Source organism: Haemaphysalis longicornis, unplaced genomic scaffold (assembly GCF_048455015.1).
Source record: "Haemaphysalis longicornis isolate Haplotype H1 unplaced genomic scaffold, Haemaphysalis longicornis Haplotype H1 scaffold_2, whole genome shotgun sequence".
Taxonomy (NCBI): Eukaryota; Metazoa; Arthropoda; class Arachnida; order Ixodida; family Ixodidae; genus Haemaphysalis; species Haemaphysalis longicornis.
In genome coordinates, this window is record NW_027526295.1 from 43,118,244 (window position 1) to 43,141,849 (window position 23,606).

General features: G+C 43.6%; 1 protein-coding gene across 1 annotated transcript; it reads right to left on the reverse strand.

Moving 5' to 3' along the window:
- Positions 1–930: 930 nt before the first annotated feature.
- LOC144167927 (uncharacterized) lies at positions 931–22,631 on the reverse strand. The gene is made up of 5 exons (XM_077697050.1): positions 22,624–22,631; positions 20,777–20,915; positions 7,957–8,026; positions 5,427–5,617; positions 931–1,090 (listed from the first exon to the last, which is right to left on the reverse strand). The coding sequence occupies exons 1-5, from the start codon at positions 22,629–22,631 to the stop codon at positions 1,052–1,054; spliced, it is 447 nt and encodes a 148-aa protein (XP_077553176.1). The 3' UTR covers positions 931–1,051.
- Between the last annotated feature and the right edge of the window lie 975 nt (positions 22,632–23,606).

Genomic DNA, 23,606 nt, shown 5'->3' on the forward strand with positions numbered 1-23,606 from the left:
ATATATATATATATATATATAACTTGCACAAACACACCCTTAGTAATTCTGAGGAGAAAGAGGTGTGAATACAACAAAATTTGTGCGAACATGCTCATTCTGGTTCAGAATGTGTATACCGCATTGATAAAGAACTGACACACAAATTGTTTCCAAAACTCAAAATGTCGAAGAGAAAATGTTTCTTTTCTCTGCTAAAATGGTGTTTTGAGAAATTGTACTTCAAATTTTTCGTTTCATGTTTTTCAAATCGTAGCTTCTTTCTCAAATTCTGCGAAAAGCTAGGCAATGCTACTGGGAAAGTGACTTCAGGAATAAATGATCACTCAAATATGTTAGAAAAGAAACCAATTGCATGCGCGCCAACAGAATAATAGGCGACCGACCTGACGTAAACAAGCATTTCGCCATGCATGCGAAACGTAATGGCGCACACAACGCTGCGCTATTGCGGTTTACAGTTAACTACCAAAAAATCAACTGTGTGCTATATTTCTAAGTGTAAAAATAAACGTTATCACACGTGTTCCAAAAAAAATAACAATGTAAATAACACTTAACATCTCTCGAAACTTGCAGTGACTTGGCGGGGCCACTTGTGGCGCATTCGGCGCTATTTTTAAATGATTTCTGAAGCGCATCCGAGGATGTCACTTCATGGGGACGTTCTTGAAGAATAATAGAATATTTTGGCACCATAATTGTCGGTTTTTCTATCCATTCATTGCATAAATAAAAATTGAATAAATAAATTGTGTTGATTTTATTGTGAAACGACACGGCAGCTGTCTGCGCTCGTAGCTACAGATTTCCCTGGTGAAGCCTAAATGCTATAACACAGCCTTGGGCAATAATCTCCAGACGGCCGCTTTCTTCAGCTTCATGGACCCAAACGGACAAAATCACCTAAGAAATCTGACTCATACGCAAATCTTCACGGTTTATTCCTCATTGTCATTTATTGCAATATGCTTGAAAAAAACGAGCATCTTTCAAAACAGGCTACAGCCATGCAAGTTATTTTGACCAGATTTCTGCCTCAACCAGCTCCTTAGTTGTTTCCTTGTGCCCATGTTGGTGGGGCGCCCACCTGAAACCGAATGACAAAATGCACGTTCAGTTATTAACATGGTTATTGAACGGAATACAGAAATTAAACACAATAATATTCTTACTGTTATCAGGCGCGTTACCAACACAGTTTTCAGTTGAAAATTTGACCAAACACATCTGTAGGTTTTTACCACTCTACGAGTGTTGTTAAGGGCGGGGACACCTTCTGCCCGACAAAGGACAACGCACCCCTCGTGCAACTTATCACAATACCTGACAGTCCGAAAATGTTTGCAAAGCCATTAACTTTTATTTATCAATGGGCTGACTAAAGGTGAACAGGATCTGATATTGGTTAATATAAATATTGGTTGCCTCTAAAAACATAAGGACGAATTTGCAAGTCTTCTCCCACCTGCAGTTGTTTGTGGTGATATCCTAATAATCACTAAAATGCATATTGCGAACACCTCCAGGCTTTTTGACGTCACGAGGCTACAGTTACTTATTTTGGCGCGGTCATTTTGCCGAGGAGGCATTATTACAGTTTTTGTTCATAGTCGCTTCGTAGCTGTGTCTTCAAGGGCAGCTTTCGGGCATGCAATATCCAGCCAGTGGATTTGCTCACGGGAATTCTTTGATGGGGCTTTGATCGATGGCGTTCATATGCAACCACTGATATTTCGAAAGGAATGGCGGTCATGCCTAAAGTGTTTGGTGCAGGGAAATTAACTAAGCCTAACAGGTGATTTCAGTATATCATATTACATCTAGTACAGCAAAGCGGGCTTGGTTACTTGGGAGTTTCGTGTTTGCGCCGACTTTGTTGTAAATTCTGTAAATTCTTCTTGTTAAAGGACGTCTACTTGATACCGACCGTGCCGAGCGCATTAGTTGAAGCCCAAACAGGAGATACACGAGTGGCTGTAGACCCCTTTGAGAGCCCTTCCTTCGGCAGTCAACGTGACCATGTTGAAACATTTGGTCGAAACCTCTGGACCATATGGATCATGATGGAACCTGCGGACCATGTGGAAATTTTTGGGTGTGTGAGAAGGTGGTGCAATTAATAGCATTCACATAATATAGATCAACCCTTACGTGACTGATCTGGCAGTAACTGACGTCTTTTCTGCACTTGAATGCAAGAAATTACCTTCATTCATGTTACGGACACCGCAGAAGATACGAAAAAACAGTTTTTCTCTCATGCATCCTTGTGAGATAGCACCATAGTCAACAGCCATCTAGGTTCACTGCAAGATGACGACCTCTCCCATTGACCTCAACCAGCTCCCGCCCTGCGGTGCGCCATTCTATTCTTGGCCTCTGACGTTTCTAATTCGTTTCTCCGTCCAGTTAATGGCCTTCCCCTTCTTCAAGACCCCCCTTTTGGTATCCACTCCTTTAACCTCCTGGTCCACCTGTTCACCGTCCGTATCACGACATGGCCGGCCTAAATGGGAACTATGATATCTTCTACTCGAGTTTGCTCCCTGATCAGGGATGCTCGTTTCCTGTCCCGTAGTGTTACTCCTGTCATTATTCGCTCCATGGCTCGTGGCGCCAACCTACGTTTGTTTTCCAGTCGTTTGGTAAGGGGACAAGTTTCTGCTTCATATATCATGAGCGCTAGAAAGCATGGTGTAAATACTTATCTTTTAGGTATAGAGGTAGTTTTGGTATCATTATTTGTGCGTGCTTGCCGAGTGCGTCACAAACCGTTCCTATTGTGCGCCAGATTTCTTTCTTGTGGTGGGAATCAGCACTGACCACCTGTCCAAGGCACCTATATTCTTCCACTTGTTCCAGTACTTCGCTGCTTATGCTGAAGAAGGCGCTTTCACCATGCTTATTCATTATAAATTAAATTACTTATACTTATTTTAACCCCACGGCGAAGCTGTACATCTTCTACCACTTTTTGCAGTTCTGTCGATTCACTGAGCAAGAATACGCTATCTGCAAACCTCAGATGACTCGTGTTCTCTCTTCCTCCGTAAACCCGTATTTTGCTTGTCACGCTTCCTGAATACCCCTTCCAGACATGCTGTTAACAATTTTGTTGAGATGGTATCTCCCTGTTGCACTCCCTTCTGGATCAGGAAGTTTTAGCTTTGCTCGTGCAGGATTAAGCTGTCCGTACATTCCTGATATATTTCGTTTGGGAGTCATATATAGGTCTCTTTTATTCCTTGGTGTTTTTAACGCCCCCATGAAATGTCCGGTGTCTGTTGAATTAAACGCTCTTGCGTACTCTATAGATGGCATGCAAAGAGGTTCATTATACTCTGAAGATTTTTGTATTACATGATTGATAGCATGAATGTGCCTTGTACTGTATCTTTCATAAACCCATCCTGCTCCCTCGGTTGTTAAAAATCAAGGCTCTCACCTATGCGGTTAACTCTTATCTTGGTAAACATCTTGTAAGGAATCGACAGTAGGCTCTCGGGTGGGTAATTTTTATGATTTTTCTTACCTCCCTTTCGTTCATCAGAACTATGTTGGCGTTGTTCCAGGCCATGTGCACTTTTATTATACTTAACGATCTTAACCATTCTGAGGATTGATTAGCAAGCTTCTTCAGTACAATATCTCCACCCTCTTATAGAAGATCCGCGGTTATGCCATCCTCTCCGGCAGCTTTTCCTCTTTTCATACAATTCAGCGCTCTTTCTATTTCCTCTTTAAATACTAGCGGGATATCACAAGATAAGCTTGTGGGTTCAGTTGTTTTCCCTCGGCCAACGTCACTGGAGTATAGCCTTGTGTAGAATCGCTATGCTGCTTTTATTCTCTTGTTCCTGTTGCGCGACACGTTGCGCTGTTCGTGTCTGAGTTCCTACATTCTGTCTCTGCCAATAGCCAGCTTCCTCTTTGTTGGGTTCAAGCTTCCTCCTGTATGCATGTTGTACATGGTGTAGGCATAAATGTCCCTCCATTTTTACTTTTATTAGTCAATTAGGACACATCCCCTAATTCGATTTGACCACTCGTACTCTACAATTTCATGCTGTTATATATCGCAATAAGTTCCCTTTTTTTCCACGTTAGCCTACCACAATGTTTCCTACATGCTGCTTCTCCCACAGATGCTGCCGGGTTTGTGATTGCAGTTGTTAGGTTGTCCTTTAGCGTATCAACGCTCTCGTCTTTCAAATCAGTTAAAAGCGCGAATTTATTCTGTGGTGTTATTTTGAACTCCTGTGACCTGATTTTCAGGAATACCTGGTGGTTTCTTACGTTTTGCCAGTTTCTCTCTTTTCTTTTAAACATAGCCGTATTTTCCACCTAATCATCCATGGCCGATGCTCTGAATTTTGCTTAACACCTCCACGTCATGTACAATACCTGGCGTGCCACTTAAAATGAATTCAATTTCATTTCTTTGTTCTGCCGTTGGGACTTTTTGATGTTCATTTGCTATTCCTTCGTTTGTGGAAGAATGTGTTCATTGGCCTCAGGATATTTCTTTTCCCAAATCAAACCAGTGTATCTCCAGCGCTATTGCAAGTGTCTATTTCCAGGTTGCCCAATGACCACTCTCCCAGCCATTTTTACCTACTCTTGCGTTAAAGTTTCCCGTCACAATTGTGATTTGTGTTGTTCCTTTGTTTCTTGTCAATTCGAAGTCTTCGTAGAAACTATCAATCGCATCGCCATCGTAGACAACTGTCGGTGCATAAACTTGTACCATCTTTAGCCTGTATTGCTTGTTTCGCTGGATCACAACGACTCCGACCCTTCGGTTAGTACTGGAGAATTACTACACATTCCCTGCTATCTCAATGTGGATGAAAAATCCCACCACGTGTTCTTCCTTGTCGTGAGCTAACTGGTAGAATAGAATAGACCCCCCTACTCAGTTCCCTGAAGCCTCACTTAACCCTACAATATCCCACCTAATGTCTGTCCGGGAGCTCCTCTAATAGTCCAGCTAAACTACCTTCGCTAAACAGACTTCGCGCGTTGAACGTTGACAAGTTCAAGTTGCTGTGGAACAGGTAACTTTTTTTGCGGATTTGTGTGCGTGCCAGCATTACGAACCCTGGTCACTGGCCTTAGGAGCTGATTGCTCGCCGCAAGCTCGTGCGCGTGGCAACCGGTGTAGTTTCCACTCTTCATAATCCGTTATCGGCTTTACTTTACTGAAATATAACCTGTCGTCAACACGTTGTAATAAGATGGCGTCTTTGGTCTTTTTCTTTTTGGTCTATGCACCAGCACAAATGCGGTCCACCGTTTTATGGGGAGGCTAAGAAATGATTTATTTATATGTTCATTCCGCACTCAATGTATGCATTACATCCCCAGGCATGAAAATTGGGGTTGGTCTTGCATAGTTATCTACCGCGCTTCTTCACTCTTACCATGAGCTTCCTCCACCCCTGGGGAAGTTTCACCAGCAGCTCGTCGGGCTCGATGATGACCGCCAGGCTTCCGACGGGCAAGGCAGAAGACGACTTCTGGAACGACGCCGCATCTCGCCAGGCTGTTGTGTGCCTCACCAGCAGGCCTTCCGTGGACACTCCCGCGTCGAGGCCGTATTCAGAGCTGTCACCTGTAGACTCGAAGGCGTCACTTAATTTTCTGGCTGACTTTTTTTTTCACGCTCGTATGCATAGATCACCCTAGGCACTGTGGCTTTTCGCTAGTGTTTGCAATATTGCCTAGTAATATTGTTGGGAACCATGCTTCGAAATCAGCTTGTTTTGCGCCAGTACGTCGCCCAAAATAGTTGTTGCCCTTTCCTCGAAGCGGAGTGCGCGTTTTTTCCTTAGGTTGCATGGCGCGCAGTGCAAGCAGGTTTTACGTGGAGATGGTGCCAGCTAGGCTCCACTATACTACACGGTTTATCTTCGATAGACATTGTTTTCGATGACAGGAGAATTTCTGGGAAGGAGACCATCTAAAATAAAGGCATGCAGGGCAAAGTCCGCGGCCTTATATTTACCAACGCTCATCTGTCCCCGTTACTGTGTGTTTCCTTGTGATTTACTGCGAAGCGACGTTTACTATGATTAACCATATTTATACAAAAAATTTGGTTTCCGCTGTATTGCGTGACGTTATGATACAGTAACATTCTACTTTAGCTATACCTACTAAGTCTTGCGTCAAGCCTAGTTTATATGTCGGTAAACCTGGATTTAACGAAGTTGACAAAAGTTCGCAGTTTTTCGCTTCATCTAAGTTTTCGTTATATGCAGGCTTCGAGTTAAGGCTGCCCGGTAATGAAGAACAAACGAAGCCAAAATGCGAGAAATCAGTGAAGGTGAACTCCCCGTTCACAAATTTATGTCACAGCGAAAACTGCGTGAGTTGCGCCTCCTGCTACCTCAGGAGCTTAGGCACTACACGGAATCGAAAGAATTCGGATTGAAAGACACGGAATCGAAAGACTTCAATGAGGTATCGAAAGTCTTCGCTAAATCCAAGGATTTGTTACATAACAGTTCGTTACATCCAGATTTACCTGTATAATTAATGACAAGGGTAGTACCTGAGAAGGATGTGGAAAACTAGGCACAAAACAGCGCAGCTTTCAGTGTCGCCGTAACTGAGTACAGATGTTTCCTCCCAGCCATGAACATCCATTCCTCAAAATTGCGCTTGAAATAACATTTGCCCAAGTGAGCCAGGATGTTCCGCAACCTTCTTATACCCAACCCCCTTAGTTAAGGTGAACCTGAGAACCCTACATCCCCAATCGGACATTCGCAACTTGCAGGGCTGTTTTGTAACGGAGGAGTGACTTGTAGAATCAGGACAATAAGCGTAAAGAGAAGAAGAGCAAAAAGAAGAAGGGGACTCATGAAATAATAGATAGCATTAGGTCATTCAAAAATGAAAGCTTATTTCTGTGCCATGACAAGATAAATGAGACTGATGGCAAATGAGACAAATGAGACAGTTCCAAATATAGATGGGGTATATTGTATATTTGTTAGCTAAAATCTTTGATTATTTGCAAGCATAAAATTTCAGTGCACAGTAAATTGTTCGAAGAGAAGGTCTGTAACAGCTTACCCCGACGTGAGCGAACAAGAGCTCAATGCTGTGACGCATCCGTTGTTTTATCACTTTCCAGGGGTGCGTGCCCATCTTTATACTACTAATAATGCTATTTCTAAATTTTTTATGTATGCGTTTTAAATGGTGCGTCTCCTTTCTTTCCAAATCCTTTACATTGCGTAATCCCATTTCAACCAGAATATTTAGGTCTTAGCGGCTATTTATATCTGCTATTAAGTATATCCTACTTATATAAAAGCGTCAAAGCAGTTCAATCATCAATTCTGATGTGAATAAACTTTGAGAACGTAGGGACGTTTTCGCGCAGGTGAAGGAGTGATAAGAAAAAAGCCTATCTGAAAAATGTTTTTTTTTTCGCCGCGGTAAAATCTATAGTTTTGGTGTGGCATTGACGTGCCTGTTTTCAAGAACTGCACTGACTCTTCTGGCCTTACTTTTTAGGTCACAGCAAGCTAAGCCTAGAAGAAATCGTCATTAGGTAGGCCGCCTACTCTTCCTGTCTTAATATTACTGCAAATCGCAAAACTCCTATTAAGTCCTAAATTTCCCACCATCGACAACGCGTTTAATCCTATGCATGGTAAGAGATGGATGAAAATGACCTGAGAATAAACTCATGAAAAAATAGTACAAAGCGTTGGGAGGAGGCCGTATTCAAGTATTTGATTTCGCAATTTCACCTAAATGATCTATAATTTAGGCATTGAGGTAACAAGTGCCCTTGTTCCTAACTCATGACATTTCGATGTCTATAGGGCTTTTTTTATGCGTGGGAAAAAACTAGCTGGCAGGATATGTGTGCCATTAGCTGCGCCAAATTATCACAGAATTTGGTCTTTTCAAATTTCTTGCTTCTGTTCTCACCGAGCGCCGGAATTCCAGGAAGGCCCGGCAGCCCAGGTGGTCCTGGTGGCCCGAGTTGACCGCATTCACACTGCAAAAACATGAGAACATCGCCAGACATTGGTTTCATGAGCGGTCTTATGCACCAGCGGTTCTGAGAGGCTATTGTTTTTGTTTTCAGGTAGGCTATCAGAAGCGTAGGAATGCAGTAATATGCCCATGGTCATCCTCATCATAACCGTCGTCATCAACATTGCCACTATCATATTTATTGCCATGCCTGCCGTGAATTTACCGAGCACAGTTCGTATCTCTCCAAGTTTCAGGCTTCGTCCCTACATTATTTAACTTCCCCTACCACCCATTATTCGTATCGGTTTGACGGTTGGTCTTACGCTTAACGGAGGGGCTGTCAGCGGATTGTAAAGGAATCGCAGGCAGGTTTGATGCAGGTAATAACAGAGAAAATTTTTGTCAGAGAATCATTTGTGCTAGCTCGTGTGAGAGGCTTTCATTCTGCAATAAACAAACACGAGGATGATGATGGCGATGAGCATCACCAATTCCGTAGTATACCAGTTGTTCGTAATCCAGATTACATCTCCTGTCAACACACCTATCTTGCTTATTTCCAAGTAGATCCTATTCCATTCCAGTTTTTCCCTAATCCAAGCTGCTCTTTTCTTGTACTCAAGTGTTACCCCTAATATTTTTTGCCTTTGCTTGATGTGCAGAAACCAGTTTTCATTTAACGGGCTTCCTAAGGCGCCAAATTTCTACGCCAAATTTTGTCCCTGAAAATCACATTGGTCATACTCCAGCTTTTTCGTAGCATTAGGCTTACTACTTTGGAATTCACATAACCATCGACCTTTTTTCGCGTTTAACGGACTTTTTACGACTGGTATCAGCCATAATAACTTGCCCAAGATAAACCGAGGTATTAACTTTGTCGAGAATTTGTTCGGCACCTTCAAGGAACCAAGGAGGAGGAGGAATAAATGTTCATTTAAAGAGCGGTGGTGCTGCTGTTAGGGCACCTGCCCGATGGGGGCGTCCCTAGTCCAGGATGCCCTGGTCTTGGCTGGCAGTCCAGGCCTTCTTCATCAGTATGTTCAGGGTACCAAGGTGTGGACTTTTCATGCAAGCCACCCACTGCTCGTGAAAGGTCTAAGAGTTGAGGGCTAGGCCTGGTGTTTGTATGCACTCCCATACTTGAGAGGTTACGCTGCCGGCTAAGAGGCTGGAATTACCCGTGGCCGTGTATAGTTTGGGGTAGATGGCATGAAGAAGGGTGCGATGATAATAAGAGTTTGTGTGTAGTCTTCGGTGGCTGGTGGCTTCTTGTCTGGATAACTGTAGATGTGCAGCCGGGAATATTATTCTGCTCTGGCGGTGATAGGCCAGAACATCTTCATATTTAACCAGAGCTACCGTCTTTGGAGCAGCAGGGGATGCTTTTCCCTCGCAGATAATGGTCTGGCGTACACGGGCGTGGGCAGCAGCATGGGCCGCCTCATTACCAGCGAGGTATGTTTGTCCAGATACCCAGAGGATTTGTATTTCAAGGAGCCAAGCCTAGGTTTTGAGGTTGAGGGGTGAGGTGGAGGGATAAATTACTGCGGCATGCTGCTTGCCATTCCCTTAGCACTGTGGTGGCGTCCTTCATAGTCCTTGCGCTTCGGTCAACAGCTACTTCGTCGCCGTTTTTGTGTGTGTGTGTTTTGCACGGACGGTGGTGGTGGATATTATTTACCTGCTGTATTGGTGACGCATACCGCGTGGGCTGGCCGTTGAAGATAAGGTGACGTGTGAATGTGCCTTGTCATCGGGTTTAGTCATACTTTATGTTTGTGACACTGGTTCATGTGATGCGGCGAGCTTGAGTGTAAATTGGGTCCACGTGTCGTGGTAGCAGCGTTACTGTGATGTTTTTCTAGGAATCGTAACCTGATGTTTTTGTGCTGGCGGCGTTGCATAGTTCAATCTTCTTATGGTGACTGTTCCTGTGGGCGTTAACTAGAGTCGTTCTATTCGAGAAGTATGATGGGCTTCATCAATAACTTCCCAGGTATTGTGCATTCTGAGTTGAAGTAATTTCTTTGTCGACGTCTTGGAAGGCGATCCTAGGGCATTTTTAGACGCTTGCCAGATTACCATATTCAATCTTGCCTTCTCGTTTGTTTTGAGAGCCACCTACGGTGTACCGTAGTCGATCCGGCTGACCAGCACCGCCCCTACCATGCGCAAGGTGCCTACCTTGCAATTCAAAGTATCTATGGGATACGCGATGTATTCAGTGCATCATTTGGCTAAGCGTTCTTTGTGGTGGGGCTATGGTGTGGAGGCCTGATCTATTTTGGTGATTGTAAGACCCAAAATACGCAGATTAGATACCTTTGTAACTGGTTTGCCTGCTATGTTAGATTCAATCTAACCTAGATTCAATAAAAAATTCTGTACAGAATTCTCGAAGCAGGTTCTTTATTTCCTACCTGGTATGACCGAATGAGACGATGTCATCTCCATAATTTGCTCAAGTACAGTCGAACACGGATATGTCAAATTATTGTGTATATATTAAAGTCTGAACATTCCCTTGGAAATCCTACGCAAATATATAGCGTTGTTGTACGCGTGTATCGAACTTCACACCACAAACACATTCTATATATCGAATGCTGCACCGCAGGTGCCCCTCAAAGTGCGCTTCTCCGGATTGGCTGGTAGCGATGATGATGACGTCTCGCGGGCGCTGCTTGGTCGAAGATGAGGAGGCGCCACCACGTCGCTTCAGTGGCCTTCAACAAACGTCTATTCCCCCATGCTTCACAACCTGCTCGCACGCTGGCACGGGAGCAGCCGTGTGGCACCGCGAGCATGGGGAGTTACTGAGTGCTAAAGGCAATAAAGGAGGGCGAAACCAGTTGGAAGCGCTAGGATTCTGGCATTTTTTTTCAGCTTGCTTCAGTGATTACCAGTGGCGGCTCGCGCAGGAGGACCTATGTGGCATGGTGCGTGTTTATTTTGTACGCCGCAACCCTTTCGGAGCCACGGTCACGGGAAAATGTGGATTTAGTGACGAAATTTTGGATTTAGTGGACATTTTTCGATGGGTGCAGGCCAGTGAAATGATGTCGGCTGCGGATCTCGTATTTCTGAGTGCGGTAATGGGCATCAAACCTGTTGTAAAAGGGAGAGCCGCGTGGACAAGGCCCGGCCGTTCCGGTGCGTGTCGTGTGCAAAGCAGCCTTGTTGCGCGGCTCCAGAGGAAGGTTGTTCTGTTACCGCGGGCAATGAACGTGAGTGCCTCGAGACTAAATTCAGCGAGCAGTCAGCATTCCCATGCGCCATTATCCGAATTTTTCGTGCTGTGAAGAACCAATGGGTGAGCTACCGCTTGTCGCGACTTGGGAGCGCTATGAGTGATGTGCGGGGTTTTCGGATAGGTTTCAGATGGACCTATATTATATTTCGAATTATCGATATATCGAACTCTTTCGCGATCCCCTTGCAGTTCGACATATCCGTATTCGACTGTTTTCCTCATTTCTACGCACTGTCGGGGGCAAATGTCTGTATTCCAAGCGAGTAGTGCCCGAAACCCATTGCAGCGACACCCGGCGATAGTGCACATGCAGCCGAGGGGCATATGTTACCTGCAGGCATCTTCGTTCGCTCCTATAAGCTGATACACTGTTGGTAAACTTACACTCCAATGATGTCGCTTCGGCTGCACGAGTTGAGATTCTTTTCAAAAGCGGTCCCGCATAGCCTCTGAATTGGCAGTTACTATCTCTGGGCGCGCTATCACTCGGATGTAGTCTCGCTGTTTTACAGCGAAGAAGTTAGCCTCGTCTTTGTCAGAACGTTTCCTGTTTTGAACAAAACATTCACGCAGGACCCTGCCGTTGTCGCCCAAGACGCTGAGCGCATGCGTCAGTCGTGCAGCAAGAGCTCGCTTTTAGTGTAAAAAAAAGACAAAGCAAGCATGGAAACCACATGATGAATGATGAGGCACCGGTGAATTTCAATCCCTTTCACCCCCCCCCCCCTATTCTGGTAAACACGCCTTTAAACACGCCCCTACGCCCCTACAGGTTTGAAGGAAACGTTGTACACCACTAATATTAGGCCTGTGCTAGAATACGCTTGCCAATCATGGGATCGATTTACTAATACAAATATTGATAAGTTACAGCGCGCCTAAAAACGAGCAGCACGCTTTGTCAGAACCTCATTACATCATTCCTAGACGAGATAACCCAAGAAAACGTAGACCGTATCAGAGCCGCATTGATGTCTTTAAATACTCATTTTTTTTTTCCTAAAACGACCTAAGATTGGAATGCTCTACCCAGTGAAGTAGTTGCCACATCTGATGTTCACACTGCCGTCGATGATTTTGTGATGTAACATGTAACAGTTGTGTATTATGCTCCCCCAATGTATTTTTAAGTGATGTAGCCCTTTTGTGTATTGCCCTTTTTCTGTGATTGCTTTATGCATCAAGATTGTAACCCCCCTACAATAATGCCACATCGGCGCTGTAGGTATAAGTAATAAATAAATAACGATTACGTTTGCAGCTTCTCACAAAAGGAGAGTGAGGTTGGCGTCATTCGTGGGCTAGCGCATTCCTCGGGCTAGCATGGACCCAGCAGTTATCGCCCAAGACGCCGAATGCATGAGTCAGGACGCAGAATTTGCCGCCAGGGAAGCCGAGCGAAAGCATCAAGCCTGCCGAGACAAGGAGGAACACTTCATACCCTCCCCCATCAGCATTTGCAGGGGTTTACAACAACTGCGCTTGACATCCACTTTCGCAGGGCCGGATAGCGTTCATTTTTTTGTTATTGCTTCTTACCCTCGTTGTGATTCCCGCGAGATCTGGTACTTAAGAATAAACACATTAATGGCCGCGACTTGAATGAGTGAAGCATGTCGTATGTTTGAGTTCATGATAAGGAGTAACAAAAGAGGCACCATCGGGCGACGCATCACTCTGCTCTTGTTACAGCGCTGAGACTGTCTCTGCCAAATGCTTTAAAAGGCGCAACAAAAGCGCAGTCGAAGCAAATTTGTCCGGCCCAGGTCACTATTGACAGCGTATCAACTCATGCGAGCCAACGAACATGTGTTCAAACCAGTGTCTCAGCTGCAGACACTCCCTCACATGATGGCGAAGCGATGCCTTTAGGCTGCCGCACGCGTAAAACCCAGACGTTTTCTCCGGACAGTACCTCTGATTTTATGTACGGAACAATTTAGGTTCCCGGTTTGTCGTCGAGGCTCGTCCGTGGCCAAGGTGTCACTCGGCGTCAAGCACCCGAACAGAGGTTTCTAAAAGATACCCGCTTGTTGCTCCATTTAGCCTTCCGGCTAAAAATTGTTAAGGATACTTGAACAAGCGGTTTATATAAGCAGAACCGTTCGAAACTCGAGGCACCGCTAACAGTGGTCATACATGTCCCAGTTATTTAGCGGAAAGAAAACGGCTAATACATTTGAGGCAAAACATAAGTACTTAACCGGACGTCGTCTAGTTTACTTACTTATAATGATCGTTTCGTTGGTTTTTTTCAATAGTAAGCGAAAAAAAGTGGCCGCAAGAGACAAGAAAGACTCGTTCAAATAGACACAGAATGGCTCCATCACGTGCGAGATCAAGGCAAGCACAAAAAGAGCAGACCCTCACTGTGCTCTTTCTGGCAGAAAAAGAAACAAAGACAAAAAAGTGTGCGAGCTTCCCAGGAGAGGGCGTACAAGCACTGCGAAGGTGGCAAAATTGCATTGAATGAACCTCTGTTCAAATCATCAAGAGAGGAGTGATACAGAACGGGGAGAGCGGGAGGGGTGGTAGCAAAGAGCGGACAAAGGCCCCAAAGCCCTCCTGGCGAATCCCTTCTCTGCACTGCCGACAGCTCTCACTTTGAGTGGAACTCCTTTAACTTTTTTTCCCTGAACGCGCGCTTTCAACGCCCTTTCTAGGGAGGCTGTATATAATTTTCTAATGACTATGCCGTTGTTGTGCACCCTTCCCTCTGAGGGCACCCACCTGGGCAGCCATCTGAGCCTTTACACGTCGTGTTGTTTTCGCGTATCCAACATTGAATATTTTGGAACTGCGCTAACCAACCCTCATATACACCACCAACACGTAAACGTGAATTACTGCATAGGTTCCAACTTCGTCAAGCGCCTTTTCATAATCTAGTAATCCCATATGAAAAGGATCATTAAAATATTCGGGCTTGAGATTATCTATTAACAGAAAGGAAATTCTCTTTAAAAATTCTCTTTCTTAAAAGTGGCGTGTATTTCTACTGCTTAATGTCTAATGTGTCGCTTATGATTTTAAGTATAACACTTGTAAAAAAGTTGTAATATAGGCATGGTATTCCTATGATACGTAACATCCCCTTCATTGTGCATTGGAATCATCTTTGGTTCGTTAGGAAGGTGGTACCTTAAAGTACTCCGTCTTACAAGAATGGCTCTGCTATCGGTTTGCTTACTATGTCTCCGCCGTAGCATAATACGGAACCGCTGTAATTTTGTACACCTTCCAGGTTTGGCTTTTTTTATTTTTTATAGGCATTTACCACTTCCCAAGTGCTACAGTATAAGCGTTTCCTGCGGCTACAGAAATATTTATTATAATGATGGCTTGTGCTTTTTGGGTGCACAGTGCACAGTATCTTAATGAGTACTTCAGTTCTGTTTTCAGTACATTTTGTCAACTGGGTGCAGAAAATAGGCAGGCTTGTTATACTGGTTAATAAAAAATAGGCGACATCGTGACGACCACGCGGGGTCAAACAGACATACACAGTGAACTTTATTGTCCACGCGGGGCGTTAAAAATTATTAGGATTAAAATTTTCGACATCGGGTGGCACTGATGGCTTATCAAGAGCTATCTCAAGCTTACCGTGCGATCACTTCCCTGTAGTTAAAAATTCAAAATTATCTTTGAAAAATCAGTGGCCATATACTTAATCATAGACGACTGCAATCTTATCAGTATCCTCGAGACAATGTAGAGACAACAGTATCCTCGAGAGAGTACCGAGAGTTATCGACCGGTATCTTTGAAGTGCGTTGCTTCTAAATGTCATCAGCATATCTTATGTAGTAACATTGTAGAGCACCAAAACCATAACTGCCTGCTTAACCGGTTTTCGTAAAGGTTTCTCTTTTGTCACCTTTCTTACCGAATTCGATCACGGTACAGCTAAAGCTTGAGATAATAAATTGCCTATAGACTGTGTGTGCTTAAACTTCGGGAAAGCTTTCGATGCGGTATCCTGCAGCTTGTGTATTGACAAAATCACTACCCATAATATTAGTTTGTTGATAGTGAACTGGGTAAGGGCGTATCTTGCCTCGAGAAGTCAGTTTGTCCTCTTAAATTTAGTACGTTCCAACTTGGCGGACGCCACACGAGGCATGCCACAGGGTTCAGTTTTGGCTCTGGTTTTGTTTTTAATTTCGATGAAAAAATATCACCTTCAAAATTAACTCTCCAATGAGGCTATTTCCAGGTGATTTTGTGCTGTACAGAGACATCAAATCGGATGAAGATGTAGGTACGCTTCAATGTGCTTTTGACAGCATCAGCCAGCGGTTATCAAAATTAACATGACTTTCAATAACGTAAAAAAGTTTCTAGGAGGATTACAAGAAGAAAAAACCCGAAATGGAATATCCGATGTTATGAACAATGAACGGTTATGTCAAGTACCCAAATACAAATACCTAGGTGTTTATTTTACTCGCAGTTTTGACTGGCTATGCCAGGTTGGCTATGTGCCAACTGTAGAATGTACAGAATTTGGTTTCCTTCGTAAGAATGCGAAAGACTTCTCCTAAGAATCTGAAGACTTGCTGTACAAGGCAAACGTAAGATTAATCATGGAGTATGCACGACTTAATGGTATCCGCCGATAACATGTGATAAAAAGAATCTGTAAAGGCTGTAAAAGTTCGCTGCGCGCTGTGTTTTCGGCGGATGTGGTGCCAAATTTAGTGCGACCGGAGTGAAAGAACAATTAAGTGGGACTTGTGGACAACCCACCGTAAAAAACTACGATTACAACTTTTGCATGCAATTTATACTTCAAACTCGCATACTAGTGGAAAAATATCGGTTTTCTCCTCAATATACATCAAAGCGAAAGGGTCACGCATTTCAATTGTGGGAATACTTCGGTAACACTGAATCGTGTCAGTTGCCTTTTTTTCCCAAGAGCGTCCGCGACTGGAACAACTTTCCCTGCTACATCGTATCGCTTATATCAAAGGATTCATTCTTTTCGAAGTTGGTGAAACGCGTTTTGTTGCAGTTGACACTTTAGAAAACAGTGCAAAAAACTCGGACAGAGAGAGGGCAGACACGAGCGCTGTCGGGCAACTGGTGAAATTTTATTAGGAGATTGCAATAAACCGAAGAAGGAAACAACGTGATCATACGCTAGTGCGAGAAAGAAAAGTGAGATAAACAAAGCCTAAACAGTGGCGTCGGCTATAAATGGCGATAAAATACACAAAAATTATTTTCATATATCCCGATACGCAATCTCCCAATCAAAGAGTGCCACGGACGACGAGTTCACGCATCCCTTTCCCTCAATTATTACAACTTAAGCATCAAAGATTTCGCGGGATCGGGCGTCACGGTACCGTTTTAAGATGCGTGTTTCCTTGAGCTTACCCGCCGCGGTGGCTCAGTGGCTAAGGCGTTGCGCTGCTAAACACGAGGTCGCGGGTTCGATTCCCGGCCGCGGCGGCCGCTTTTCTGATGGAGGTGAAAAGCAAAAACGCCCGTGTGTACGAGATTTCGGCGCACGTTAAAGATCTCCAGGTGGTCAAAATTAATCCGGAGCCCTCCACTACGGCGCCTCATCGCCTGCGTTGCGTCGGCGCGTTAAAACCCTACAATCAATCAAATCCTTGAGCTTGGGGTTTCGTTGAGCACTGCAAGAAGTTTTCCTATTCTTGCAGTGTAAGGCAAGATTGCTCCCTGTTCCTGTGCGCATGTTATATGCGTGCTCACGAAGACGGTCGTTAACGCACCTGCCACTCTGGCCCACACAAACCCGCCCGCATTACAGTGTGATCTAGTATACTATACAGTCCACGCATCTAATGTAATTTTTTGTATACTTCATCCCACACGTAGCCCTGGGATCCTTTCCAACATTCACCATGGCGCACCTATCTTCTTCAGGGGGTGTGAAACGCCGTGTACCTTGGGGATGATGTTGATGTGGCACCTGGCATTCTCTTGCTACATGTTGTAGCCCTCTTCAAACTCACTCGCTTTAAAACGGCCTCCGCTGAACTGCGCAGCAATGGGGTGGGTTACACTGCCGAAGTGAGTCTGCTGACCTGGCTGTCCAAGCTCCTCGTCATCGTGGGAAGGCAGGACCTAGTCAGTGCGTTTTGAATGGCGCTACGGCCATCCCACGTTTCACCACCTTCGAGTGTGCCGAAATGAACGATAAATTTCCTTTTTTTGTGAACGTGGAGAATATTGCCAACACACGAGACTGCCGAAGGTTAATTCCAGGTGTAGGAATCGCAGCTTCTCGTCTTCTGGCGTCTCGCTCGTCAATGGGAAGGTCATTAACACAGATAAAATGCCTCCAGAAGCTTGTCTCTTTGGCTCAATGGGTATTCACAAACCTTGAAAAGCACAAAGAAGTCATCAACATACCGAAACGTTCGTACGACTGCCAGGTCAGGAATGACGAACTGCCGGCGCCTGCCAACTAGAGCAAGAAGAAGGTCGCTGAGCACGGGTGCTATCGAGAAGACTATGTACACTCCCTCTCGCTTGAGTAACAGCTTGTGGCTGTGCATTACAAAAGTTGACTGGAGGTAAAATGCTAGCCCCTCAAGGCAGCATATAACATGCGCACAGGAGCAAGGTGCACTCTTGCTTTACACGGCAAGAATTGCAAATACGGCAACCCCAATCTCAACGAAAACCGCATCTTAAAACGGTACCGTGACACCCGATCCCGCGAAATCTTTGAGGCTTCAGTTGTAGGCAATAAGAGGAAGGGATGCGTGAGTTCGCCTTCCGTGGCATTCTTTGAGCGGGAGATTGAGCATCTGGCCAGGTGAAAAGAATGTTTGTTTGTTTTATCGCCTTTTATATCCGACGCCGCTCTTTAGGCTTTGATTATCTTGCTTTTCTTTCTCGCGCCGGCGTATGATCACGTTGTTTCCTTCTTCTATTTATTGCCATCTCTTAATAAAATTTCACCAGTTGCTCGTCAGTGCGCGTGTCTGTTTGCCCTCTCACTGTCCGAGTTTCTCGCGGTGTTTCCTAAGGTGTCATGTGTACAAAACTAGCCCAAAGACAAGCTTTAGGGCATTGGCACAGTTTTTCTTTTCCTTCAATGAACTCAGCAATTTTATGGACACTTGTTTGTGGTGTATATCTGCATTCTACAGATGTTTTGTATGTCTGATATGCTGTAAGCCCGATGTGGGGCTGTTTGCAACACTAATATTTTGTTGGATCCTTCCCCCCCCCCCTTGTAATTTCCTTGGCCTTGTGGGTATTTAAACAAACAACTAAATAATAAAACAATAAATAAATAAATAAATAATTGAAAAATAAAAAATTCATTGTTAAATAAATGCAAAAACAACTAAATAAATTAAAATATAACTCGGGCAAACAGCGCCAGGTTCCAGAAATATCAGGGGTGTTCGTCAAGTCAGTACCACAACGACGTGAACTCCTGTGACGTTTCTCCGTTATTTTCAATACGTCATCCGTGTTGTTTATTTTTTTTGCTTTTTTGACCGGATAGTTGCGTGCAGAATGTTACTGCCAATAGCTAGCATTAAACGGGTAGTTTTTAACTTCCCATTCTCTATGTTCTCTCCAATTGTCGCGTGTTTCTTACACGAATACGAGCATTAGTGATTTCGTTAATCATTTGGACCACTCTGAGATTTCTATTTTTAATTAGGCAGTTGATATGGCAGTACTCGTGGTCTCTCTAGTGTGGTTATAAGTTTGATGTTTTGTTAGGTTCGAATTGTTCGAGATGTTTTTATTTTACCGTTAGTGCTGTTTAGGTGAGAAATCATTATTCGGAGCTTCTATAATGACGACATCATTCCGTAAAACAGCAATTTGTTTTCGAGCGACACTCTGAATTTCCCGTCGTTTCTCACAGGGTGCACGTTGAAACTGCTTGTCTCTAGTATCCTAATTCTTTCAGTTTAAGGCCAAAAATTATTCTTGCGATAATTAAGGAGGCTCCGTGAAGTATAAGTATCACAGGAATGCTTCACGGAACCTCCGTATGTCGTACAATACTGTAATTGCTAAGTAAATGAATTCAATTAAAACTTTCCGTCCTAGTTGGCTTTTTATGCCCCTTTTATTATCTCTCTTTTAGAGAAGATTGCACAATTCTTAATTTACTCTTTTTGCAAATACAAACGCCATATCGCGTCCACTGCTGCGAGAGTGTATTTCAAATGGTCCTGGACTCAGGCTCCCCTACCTGTTTCTCTCCATCTTCTGCATTCAAGTCTCCCTAAGCATTCACGTCATCAAGTAGAAAAAATGCGACAATATGCGTGCTACACCCCTTTATTTGGGAACGGTTCACTTATGCTGTCACCATGGTGGCATGGTCGTATGCCAGTTTCCACCGTGACGACTTCACTATTGAGTGGCCCTCTTACTTCATGCGCAATAAACTTTCCTAACTCACTCAGGGCCGATACAACGAAACTCATAAGTCTGGGCCTGATGCTCCTGCTGGAGTAATTTCACTAGGCCGAGTTGGTATCGATTCAGTGCGTCAAAACGACTCAAAAAACCATGTACCAGAAAAACAAGCAGGCGTCGTGCATCCTTAGTACTTTTTTTGTTGATAGTTTTCTGCAGTTTAGAGAGAACAGATAGTGTTCTGTTATTAGAAGAAGAATTTTGGTATCGATTGGTCTTTTTTATAACCAAAAATACTTTCCCCAAACTACAAAGATAAAGCGAAAAGTGCGGACACTTTGGGAAGCAATATTTATTTAAACGACGGCAAATATATGGGTAACCAGACTTTAAACTTATAGCTGTGGTTTAACGATATATGTGAAAAAGCGCTGATAAAAGCCCACAAATAATTCCTATATAACAAAAGGACTACCATTCATTGGATGCTTATTCTGAAATTGGTTCTGTGGCATGTACTCCATCGATGTGACTGTTGTAATTTAGTTTTAAAAAGTAATTACAATCTTTTACAAATTCCGAAAAAAACATTTAGATTATGCAGTCAACGATGTTGACTTCATATGATAGCCCTTGCTGGATTCGCCTTTGTGTTGAGCCGGCGCACGTGTCACATGATGTGATCAAAACTTGCTCTCACTGCGAAGGAACACAACTTATAAGAGGGAGCGACAAACCCATATTGATGAGCATAAATGCTGATGGCAGGACACTGGCCTGGTAGAGGAAATCTTCACTCTATATCCTATATTTATGTCCTACCAGAGAAGTAATTTTTTTATATCTGCAATAACCCGATGTAATGAAGAATCAGCAAAAGGTCAAGACATCAGGTACAAAAGAGACTTTCAACTACATCTGGAAAACCGTTATAAGGCTTCTTACATTATCTACGAAACGGCTTATAATCTTTCAGAAGATACCATTTTTATGGAGATCCCTTTAGGCGGGAACCATGTTGCAGGATACGTTTTAACTAACCGTATGGCACGACTACCGTTATTTCGAATAATACGTTATGTAGGAAGATAACTGATAGAGAGCGCTGAAAAACAAAAATGAAAGTGTACCCACCTTGCCTGCCTGTTGGCAGGGCACACCAGGTGGACCAGGAGGACCGGGTGGACCTCGAGGACCCGGAAGACTCCTCCTTCGACGACTAGAAGCGGCGACCTCGGTGGGCTGAAAATGTGTGACAAAAACAACCACTAATCTACAGGATTTCCAGAAACCGCTATGTACCGGGCAGAACCACGTACCAAAAAAAAACGCACGAAGTTACAACATTGGTGGGTTGTCACGATGGAAGGGGCGTTGTTGTCAGTAGGTAATTTATTAAGGTTCTACAAGCTACAACTTCCCTGGTAGATCATTTATGCGACGCCTACAGGAAGATAGCAAGCAACAGCTTTCGAGTTGTCCTGCGAAGTATTGTTTTCCTGTTTTTATCTTTGCAAGTTCGACGCTATTCATTAGTTAAAAGTTAGAACACTCGTGTCTCATTCTGTCGTTCAAATGAATCGTGGAACTTCATATTACGAGAACTGGAGTCCTTAATGAGTAACATATATATGATAGTATGCCCTCTTTAAATGACACAGAGGTGTTTAAATGAAGCTAGAGTGAGTATTTGCGATAGCACAGCAGCATTCGCTGTCACTTGCAGCGTGGATGCAAACATTATTAGAAATTTTGTCGGTTCGGGTAGAAACACACTGCTGGCAGGGCAGCATGAACTACTTATGGGCATGGGTAGCTGGTAAATTTCCTGTAAATGTAAAAACTCATTTTCAACATTTTTTGAGATATTTTCTCTGAAACAACAAAATCTAAAAGCGCTTTCACGGGAACAAAAAACTACCTTGAAGTAGTTTGGCACGTTTGTACTGTTACAGGATATATTTCTCAGTTTTATATTTCTTCAAAATTGCTTACTGTCGTGTTTGGCATTACTAAACATATTAAATGCAGTAGTAATCGCAAGTTGCTGGTTTCCGGTTAGTTGGTGCAAGGGCCTGAACAAGCACTCGTAATGCCGTCGTGTTGGCGCAGCCACCAGTTATTTCATTCTTATACCATAGGATTGTTCCTATTTGGTATTTTCGGTTTAAGGCTGGAATACTTGCGTACAGCGAATTAACAGTGACGTGTAAAACATTTTGGAATTATGCGAAACTGTATCTTCGTTGAGACGTACTTGCGCTGCCTCTCGCTCAGGTGGAATATGTTTTTTTGGGGGTTGCGACAGGATCGTTGTGCATGAGCGTGGAAGACTTCGTTCGATTATAGTATCGCTCTTGCAACGGAGCACCGCCGGCTATCCATTCTACCTTTTGGGCACCGTCTTTTCCGCAGTTACATTTCAAGTGCATCCACAACCTGTCTTTCGTATGTTTGTGTGGCTGTTACATCGTTAAGTAGCGCTTGAAACTGGACGACAGCAGAGAAGACACACACGACGGCGCTAACTCGCAACTGAGTTTATTACGCCAAAACACAAATATATACTCAGAATGAACACGTGCCCTGGTCAGCCCCTGGAAAGTGCGGTTGGATAAACACAAGATGACAAAGGTTACAGGATTACGATTCGATAAACACAAGATTACAATGGTCACTATAAACGCGCAACCCACCAAACGCCCAAAGTAATGCATTTGATAAGAAAAGAAATTCATTTTCATTTAATGCCACCGACGCGTGGCTGACACACTTTTCATCATTCTGTCTTATATAGTAAGCTTCAATTATATCTTGTGTCAATTGGAGGTTGTGCCGCCACAGCACGCTGCTGTTCTCAAATAGTGAACACATTGCGCTATTGTAAGTACATTGTACTCTTGTGTTTATCGAATCGTAATCCTGTAACCTTTTACTCTTGTTTTTATCAAACCGCATTTTCGAGGGGTTGAACTGGGCACGTGTTCATGCTGGGTATATATTTGTGCTTATGCGTAATAAAATCAGTTACGAGCTAGCACCGTGGTGTGTGTCTTCTCTGCTGTCGTCCAGATTCAATCGCTACTTAACGATGTATTAACACCAACTAGCCCAACTGTCAATTTTACTGGGTGGCTAGTGTGTGGTTGCGTTAGCCTATGCAGCCTCCATAAGCGGACGCTGTTATTTTCATCATTATATGGGGTGTGATTTCGTGCCAAAAACGCTACGCAAACTTCCATTTCTACCAGTTTTTTTTTACTTTAATCGCAAGGTAGCCTAATATATACACGCTTCACTGTTACCCAACACATGTGTTCGGTTACATCGAGTTTTATTGTATTTGTTTCACGAAAGTTCAATCACCAAAGTTTTTTAAAATAGCATCTTAGAAAAGAACATTCAATTTTTTTAAATCTGGAGGTCACCTAAAAACTTCAGGCCCCAATATTTGCTTTAGCGTGCCTACACACTGCGCCATTTTCAAAGTTTTATGTATTTTGCAAAGCATGAAGGAGGAGGAAAAAGGTACTTTTGAGGCCTGACAAGCTCTCGCCAGTTTAAATTAGGACAACGTTGTAATCGACATAAAAAGTTTCTGGCCATTAAAATGGCTTCTGCAAGCTTCGGCAACTGTGCTAGATTCAAAGTTCCGCACAAACTCGCCAAGGTGCTAAAAATAGCTGTTAGCTGTTTTACACCCCATGCACTTTTTTGAGCAGTAAAAGCCACCTTACAACAAAATCTGATCCTCATGCTTTTGATCTAATCCGAAAATTAAAACCACAATTTGAGCAATAGTCGCAGAGGTCATTACGAAGGAAGTAAAGAAACTACTCGTTGCTAGGTAGGATCCAACCAACTGCGACCCATGATATGCCTTTGTTTAGAAATAGCAGCATCTTGCTGTTCGGCCCCTAAAGTTTTCTAAGGTTAGGCTCTTGAGACGTTCTGGTGTTTTATT